General features: G+C 42.5%; 1 protein-coding gene across 7 annotated transcripts; it reads right to left on the bottom strand.

Annotated features, from left to right (window-relative positions):
* Window positions 1-717: 717 nt before the first annotated feature.
* Window positions 718-8,008, bottom strand: LOC129168813 (RNA-binding protein 4B-like). 7 transcript variants are annotated; one of them, XR_008566342.1, is made up of 11 exons: window positions 7,977-8,008; window positions 7,759-7,854; window positions 7,033-7,212; window positions 6,772-6,956; window positions 6,496-6,669; window positions 6,300-6,409; window positions 5,134-5,415; window positions 4,812-5,056; window positions 1,272-3,799; window positions 1,057-1,119; window positions 718-978 (listed from the first exon to the last, which is right to left on the bottom strand). XR_008566342.1 is itself a non-coding variant. In XM_054754503.1 (10 exons), the coding sequence occupies exons 1-10, from the start codon at window positions 7,991-7,993 to the stop codon at window positions 1,406-1,408; spliced, it is 1,683 nt and encodes a 560-aa protein (XP_054610478.1). In that variant the 5' UTR covers window positions 7,994-8,008; the 3' UTR covers window positions 718-1,405. The 7 variants fall into 7 exon arrangements, 4 of the variants coding, with proteins under 4 accessions (XP_054610478.1, XP_054610475.1, XP_054610477.1 ...); XR_008566340.1 differs by having other exon boundaries at window positions 1,057-3,799; XR_008566341.1 differs by having other exon boundaries at window positions 718-1,119.
* Window positions 8,009-8,135: the final 127 nt, after the last annotated feature.

Here is an 8,135-nt window from a genome sequence, read left to right as displayed (position 1 = left end):
CATGGCCCAAAGTTTGGGAATCCCCGGTCTTCAGAATCAGCATTCGTCATAGTTGAGGAAAATGGTTATATCAGGTTGAAATGAACTTGCCAGTCGTTGCTTTCATTTTGCATAACGGATGACTACCAAAACCAGCATAGGATATAGGACATAGGATACTCCATAATAAATGATCAGAAATAAGAAATTGCATTTTGGCATCACTCGAAATATGTTGTCTTTGCCAGCAGTTTCAAAATGTGACATGGGGCCTCAGAAGACTTCAGGGGAGACGCAGCAGCTTGAGGAAAAATAAAGCTAACTTCAATTATGTTTAAACGTGAAATGCATTTTTAGTTCTTAGCGAGTAAACACCACAAAATAAGCCCCTGAAGATCAATTTTTAAATGGAGTAGGGGAACCTCTTGCCATGTTATATTCTGAGGGAAGGCTCCCTGCCACACTTCGAAAACCCCTGGTCCATTACCTCACTGTACCCTCTGTGTAGGCTGCTCAATTGACTGTTTCCATTTATTCATTTTGTTTGCATAAAAAAAAAAAAAAAAAATCAATGATCACCACCACCGAACAAAAGCTGATGTATTTGGAAGGAAAATGAATTAAACGTCATCTGATGCTTAACTCTAAGTGATTTGATGACTGCCCCGCAACACACTAAGCACAAATACAGGATGAAGACCACAAACATCCACACAGAAAAGATAACACTTTTACCGCTGAATTTGTTTTTTTTTTATTGATAAACATTTCAAAAGAACATGGACAAAATGTCACTTAAAACAAATTGATATTTGTGTTCATTGTCATTATTACAGGTTGAAAGTGACATTGAAAAACGTCGTCGTGGAAGGGGAGGGTTTTTTTGTTTTTGAAGTGGCAACCGATCCTGAGCCAACTTTATTGGCCTCTGAAATGGAGGGCCCAGCGATGTTATCTTCAGCAAGGCACTTTAACCCAAAAAAAGTGGCCACAGTGTTGCTGCGGTTAAAAAACAAAAAGATGATCATCTTAACTATGTGACCTACCCCTCGGACTTTCTTGCAGGACAGGATTTACCTGCTTTGTTAACTTGAGATTCACGCTAGAAGGCGCCATCTTCAAAGATCATATATGGATGATCTTCAGGGCCAGGAATGTATGTAAAGAGGGAGGGAAAAACGTTAAAAAAAAAAAAAGAATGTCCAAAAAAGGTGAAAAGGTCTGCATGTGTGTGTAACTGTGTACGCGTGTTTTTCAGGGAGGGGCAGGAGTGTGTGGTACTGAGTGTTTACCTTTAGCGAGGGGGGGGCCACCCCATCGTCCACAGCAGTTTCAGGCCTAACGCTGCTGTTTCCCCCATCCCGCGCTTACAGCAGCGCGTGGCGTACGTCCAGGGCAAGGGCTCAGAGTTTGGCTCCCTCCCACTCTAGCTGCAATAATCAGCAAGAGGAAGAAGGTGGCTGGAGCAGCAGCAACAACATGGCATGCAACTAACAAGTTTACATGGAGAAGCTGGAATATTGTGGCATGTGATGAGGCTGTGCAACAGAAAGTGTGTGCTACAATCACCAAGGGAACGACTGAAGCTGAATATGTGCATTTAAGTGTCAACTGGGGTATTACAAGTGTGATAGGTAATGAGGCCAAATATAAAATCTATCCATGTGTGAGTGTGCTTTCACAAGCCAAAGCATCAAACTTATTCCTTCTCTGATCTAAAGGAACACAATTCGATGGGTTCTCACCTCTGCTCACCTACAACAGCAGCAAACCTCTTCGCATCTGATCGGTCTAATTATAACATCTGCACCAGACATCTACAGCTGCTGCCATACAATCTTGTCCATCCACTCAATAGCTATTCCCCTCGTCTCCAAAGCAATGGCCTGACACTTATTAACAGTCGCAGTAGAACCAAATGTTGGCTGACAACTTTTATCAATTTATAAAGAAGGCTAGATATATTTACACTTGTACTGTCAAGTATGAAAAGTAGTTCAGCCTCGCCAGTTAGGACTTCTATCACATTTGAAGACAATAAGAATCTTCAGATTGGCCAAATCAAGATCCTGCGCATTCATAAATGTATATACATACAAAAACACACTCATCTGCAGCCTGAGAAAATATCCAAATATGCTTAAAACGACTGTTTGCAACTGGCTGAAAATGATGTTTTTAACACCAAAAAAATAGAACACCACCTGCTATCATTCGTGTGTGAAAGAAAAAAAAAAAAAATCACAATTACAAATTTAATTGAATAGAAATTGTCTTTCGGCCCGAATGGCATTCATGGCTGTCTCGTAAAACATGCACGTAAGGCGCGCAGTCCCAGAGAAGCGATATTAACTTAAAAGTTTTACTGATCTTGTACTTGTCCTTTGTATTAGATATGAAAATTGTGAGAAAGATGTTCTGACACTTGCAGACCGCCAGCACTTAATAAAGGCTCCTGCACGTGTTTGTGTGATACGTGGGGTATATCTTGTGTACTTGGAGCACAAAGTTTGTAAGTTAGCGCTCTGTAGCTGTTGCAAACAGTCCCTTTAAACAGAGTTTTACTTAAAAGAAGCAAAGTTGTTTGCCTTTGACTCAAGTTGCTCACTTAGTAATGCAAAAAAATACTTGGAGGAGTAGAGTGGGATATAGAGATAAATATCATGCTAGACATCTGTAATGTTATTCATCTTGAATGCTATCCAGCCACATCCAACCTTGGCTCAAAAATATTCACTCAACAGTCAACATTATGTGATTGCAAGAAGACATGTTGAGTATCCTAAATGTCCTAATAATTGAATTTTGCCATTAAATGCGGCACCAAACGTTGTTACCAAACAATGCAGGTTATATTATGCCAATTGTAAACACTGCACTGAGGGGCCATATTGCAATGCAAGGAGGTGCGTATACATGTCCAAATAATTATCACAAAGAAAAATATGTTTAACTGGGATAGAGCTCACAAAAAACATAACCCAACCCTAACATCTTGGGACTGCTTGAAAAAGTCTATAATTGCAAAGTATATATTAAAAAAGGCCTTCCCTGATACAAGCTCACAACGAGTAACTTCCTGCCTCACAAAACCAGCTGTGCCTGTGCAACAACTAAAGAGACATCTGTACGAAATATCCCTTGTTCTGCATGTGTCAACAGCCACTAACAAGAGCCAAGCTAGATGGAAAGGAGATAAGCCATGATTGAGAACGATGAGATGCTTCAGATTTACCGAACATTCAAATTTCAACTGCCTGTCTTATTTGACCCTTCAACTGTCCCTTATCTAATGACTCACACACATCTGCAGTGAGTGTGGAAAGACCGTGTGAAGGGGTGGGCCTATCGGTACGGGGGTTCTGGCGTGTTATAAGGGTAATCATTGCGCTGGGGCGTGGGTTGCCCGTGTGCGGGTGTCTGCTCATACGGTGTGGATGCGGAGTAGCTTCCCGCTGCTGCGTAAGCTCCAGATGTATCATACGCTCCGTAGCCTCCCGATGCATCATAGCCAGCCGAGGCGCTGTAGTTTCCGGAGGCGCCGTAGCTCGCCGCCGAGGCGTCGTAGCTCTCTGTTGACTGGTCGTAACTCGTGGGAGGGTCGTACGTTCCTGGGGGCCCGTAGTCTTGCGTTGCGGAGTAGGCCGGGGGTGCTGTGTACGTCCCTGGGGGTGGAGGGATTGCGCTGGAGGATTCTGTAGTGGCCGGCGGAGGAGGGGGTGGAGGATTGGTGTAGGCGTACTGGAGGTAATGGTACTGTTGCTGGTACTGTTGGTATTGTTGGTACTGATGCATTTGCTGGTAATATTCTGTGTAGGACCTGCAGTTACAATTTACAATGTATGGGAGATAAATCATAAAAGGGGAAAAAGTGGAATTTCTACGACTTAATTTGTCACTAATGATTAATGACTGGGGGAGTCACGATACACTCGGCTCATGAGAAGAGACAATGCACGATATTGGGTTCACGAGAATGAGATGAGGTGATAATCTAACATTACTTTTAAGAAAACTACAATGACAAAATATAGAACCGAACAGACATTTTCAATTGAACTGAATCACAAAAAAATGCATACATTTTGAAATACTTTAGAACGTTGCATTCATGACGTAAACATGATGCTTTTAACTTTTAAGACTTCTTTCCACAAACTGAAACAAAAATTTAAATTAACAAAATTTTAAAAGTTAAAATAATGACAGCTGTTGTAGCTGCTAGTACTAATCATTTATGTTGACGTGTAGTTATGTAGACACATGTAATACGGACTGCAGATTGCAGTAGATTCATTTTTGTAAAAGAACTATTATTAACTATTATTATTATTATTATAACATTTTGCTGAGAGTGCCAAAACACAAAGTTGTGCATTTTCGAAATAGAGATCACATTTTGAAGTGTTAGGCAGCGATAGGGTTTTGATCAGACAAATCTTAAACTTGATCAAACGTGAAATTATGACATCTTCTGCTTGGACATTAACACCGCCGCAGCTGTGTATTCAATGGGGGGGGGGAAGCACCCGCCGAATGACGAGTGGCGCTGGGAACACCAAGGTACTGTAGGTTGGACTGCAAGGTTTATAGGGTGTGCAAAGCACTTAATAATGTGCAGTTCCAATCCTGCACACTGCCACTTTAAATATTGTGTGTATTACCATTCACAGTAGCGATGCCATAGATGAGTCTAATAGACTTCTGGCTGCCCTGTTCTCGAGACACATCTTTTCTCTAAACGAGAAATATCGTCACGTTTTAATCTCACATGATCTTGTGTCTCGTGACACCCCTATTAATGATAAATGAAAATGATTGTTTCTGTGTACCTAGCAACAGAATCTGCCCCTTCAGCAGTCGCAGTCGCAGGGTCTTCAGGTACTCCAGGTGGCGTTGGCAGCAAAGCACGGCGTTTGGCTCGATTTGTGAAGGAACCTGGACCAGGGTCCGGAAGCAAGGGCGCCTTGTTTCCTCTGATCGGGCTGCGATCCCGCTCGGTTTCTGAAGTTGTTGTATCTGTAGTAGTTGTGGTTGTCGTCGTCGTTTTTCTCCCTGCTTGTTGCTCCGCCAGAACCTGCATTAAAAAAAAGCACACTTATAAAAACACCCAAAATATGCATGTGCTGTTCTTATGTTAGTAGATTTTAAGACCTTCTGTCCCTCCTGGAAGAACTTGGCTCTTGCAGCCTCAAAAAGCGTTGTTGGGTCCGGTGTGGTCTGAGCCTCATACTCTTCAGCCATACTGCTCGGTGCCGCAGTGTGATTGGCCATGTCTTGGTACACCTGGTCAGCCACGGATCCGTACACCTGGCTGGCGAGAGCGCCGTATATAACCCCGTCTGCGCCTTTAGAACTCGTAATGCCCTTCAGGGCAGCATAAGTGGGGTCAAACGATGTTGTGTTGTAGAACGAGTTATGGACGCTTTGTTGCACCTGCAAAGACAAACAATATATTTTTGACAATACAATAGAAAGTAAACGTGGTTACAAATTTCAGCAGTCAGTGTACAGCTTGTAGCAATTTACTGAAAATGAGTAAACAGTCATTATTGGCAGCACAAGTGAGTGCACCTCACAGTGAACATGCATCCAAATTGTATCCAAAGTGTCAACATTTAGTGTGAACACCATCGTTATTTAGCACTGCCTTCATCCTCTTGGGCGTGGAATTCACCAGATTTGCACATGCTGTTACTGGAATCCTCTTCCATTCTATGACAACATCACTGGTGGAGCTGGTGGATGTTAAGACACCTTGCGCTCCTCTACTGTCATCCCTTCCGCTTGACGATACCCGACAGGTGCTCAACTAGGTTCAGGTCTAGAGGAGCTACACTTGGCTCCATCACCTTCAGCACTTGGTCATATTGGAGGTGTGTTTGGGTTTGTTAAGATGTTGGAACACTACCATGCGGCCATGTTTCCCATTGGTGGGACATTGTTGGAATTGATCTTTCCCTCAATTAACTGCAGCTCCCCACTGCCGGCATCACTCATTGCAGCCCAATAGCATGAAGCAGCCACCACGCCTATGCTTGACTACAAACAAGACAATTAGCTTGATAGACACTTGTGTTGCCAGCTATACAGACAACAACGGCAGTGTGCTGAGTCATTTACAGGGTATATTAAATACATGTTATACAAGCTGTACATTCAAGATTCAAGAGTTACATGAACTACTCTAACATATTTCTATGTATCATTTCTATTGTATTGCACCATGACAATACATGACAAAATGGTTACTGAAATGTCAGAGATGAACTCAACATTAAGTACATTCATATAAATGGCCATTTAAACAGCTAATTTACTTGTATGGGAAGTCCGGCAGCAGCCGCTGCAGCTGCTGCAAGTACAGCAGCATGACTCTGGTGATGCTCCATGGAGCCAGCTGGCCGAGGAAGGAGACCCTCTCTACCACCTGGAAAGAAAATACAGAGAGGGGAAAACATGTAGAAGGAATCTGTTTTTCGTTACCAGCATTGTTTCCAAACTTGAAAAACACACCGGCTGAATTCCCGGATGTCATTAGCTGGTTGACCAAAGGTTGAGCTTTGGAGAGCTCTACAGCCAGCTGACGGCCCTTGAAAATGGTTCCATTGAGGGCCTCAATGGCTGCCATTGCCTCCTCTTTTCTTTCCATATGCACGAATGCATAGCCAACGTTTGAACATAATCTCGCTGTAGAGGATTAAAAAAATATATATATATTTTTTAAATGACCAAATGAAAAAAACAATGCACATATTGCATTGTTTTGCATATTGTTTACTTTTACCTTACCTTTGACTTTATCACAATCTAAAACCCTCCCAAATGTCGAGAACAGTCCATGCAGATCATCTGCAGAACATGTGGCGCTGAGGTTCCCCACAAACACTTTGGTGGAGTTTGGCGGACGAGCACGTGATTCTTCCACCACAAGTGGTCTGCCTCTGTACTCCTTGCCGTCGAGATGCCGTATAGCCCTGTAAAACGTCAGGCTAGGAATGACTAAACCTTAATTTGTGCATGGTATGTATGTGAGGGGATATTTCAGAATACCTGTCGGCCGCTCCATCTCCCTTCAGGGTAACGAAGGCATACTGTCTGAGCAAGGAGCAGGTGTTGATCTCCCCGTACGGAGCAAAAAGCTTGTTGAGCTCGTCTTGGGTTGCATCTAAAGGAAGGTTGCCCACAAACAACTTGACGTTCTCTCCGCTCATCTCTGTAACAACCAGGCATCTGCAGGAGAAGGTTCCAGAAGTGTCAATTTTGGGGGAAAATTTAACTGCCGTGTTAAACTCGCAATTGCATCACATCCTAATGATAGTTTAATTCGGTTACTATAATGATACTTTTTAAGTTATTACAAAAAAGAAAGTTCAATCGGCGCGAGATTTAGCTAACAGGTAGCTAAGCAAACAATTCCGCTAGTTTCACGTCACCGACTAAGTTTAGCCCATATATGTTGGAGTGAGTGAGAATACTAATAAGGCTTGGTAGTATTACAACTCTAGTGGTGAGAAATAAAGCCGGCTACACGACAAACACACGACTGAAAACGACATCGCTAGCCATCTTGTAGACGGCTGGCTAATGCTAGCTAAACTAGCTAGATAGCGCTCAATAACGTTAGTGAGATGTACCCGTGTATTCTTTGATCTCGTTTATCTTTACTGGGTTAGTTTTCATATCAACGCAAACAAACCGCGATATATGGCTATTTCACACATACAAATGGGGAAAAATAACAAATTTAGCATAGCTTTAGCTGACGGAGTCCCTTACCCAACGCGGTCCTGGAGCTGTATTTCAAATTCCACATCCGGCTTGGATTTCCTGGCGACAGGGGGCGCACTTTCGCTACAAAATAGGAACGTCAGTCTAATGACGTTAATACAAATAATTATCAAAAATAATATACTATACACATTTATTGTGATTTAACCTGCTAATGGTTAAAAAATACTTAGCTTTCCTAGCAAGCTCCACACAGTGTGCCTAACCTTTCATTTCCAGCCATGAATGTGTGACGTCAGAACTAGTGAGCATAATGTAACAGTAAAAACATCAATGCCATGGCGTCAAAATCAAGATAATGATTAGTATTTCAGTGTATAAAATAATTTGCGTCCACTTTACTTTTTTCCACGAACGTTACCAGG

The sequence above is a fragment of the Dunckerocampus dactyliophorus genome, chromosome 16, assembly GCF_027744805.1.
Source record: "Dunckerocampus dactyliophorus isolate RoL2022-P2 chromosome 16, RoL_Ddac_1.1, whole genome shotgun sequence".
In the NCBI taxonomy this organism is placed as follows: Eukaryota; Metazoa; Chordata; class Actinopteri; order Syngnathiformes; family Syngnathidae; genus Dunckerocampus; species Dunckerocampus dactyliophorus.
The sequence above is the reverse complement of the archived record's forward strand: the minus strand, read 5'-3'. Positions and strand labels throughout refer to the sequence as shown.

What these genes read in the sequence shown, in the direction of transcription:
- LOC129168813 (XM_054754500.1), bottom strand. An exon ending in TCTTCCAGGAGGGACAGAAG is followed by an intron (nt 5,057 to 5,133) that starts GTCTTAAAATCT and finishes TTTTTAATGCAG; the next exon opens with GTTCTGGCGGAGCAACAAGC. An exon ending in GGGGCAGATTCTGTTGCTAG is followed by an intron (nt 3,800 to 4,811) that starts GTACACAGAAAC and finishes TTGTAACTGCAG; the next exon opens with GTCCTACACAGAATATTACC.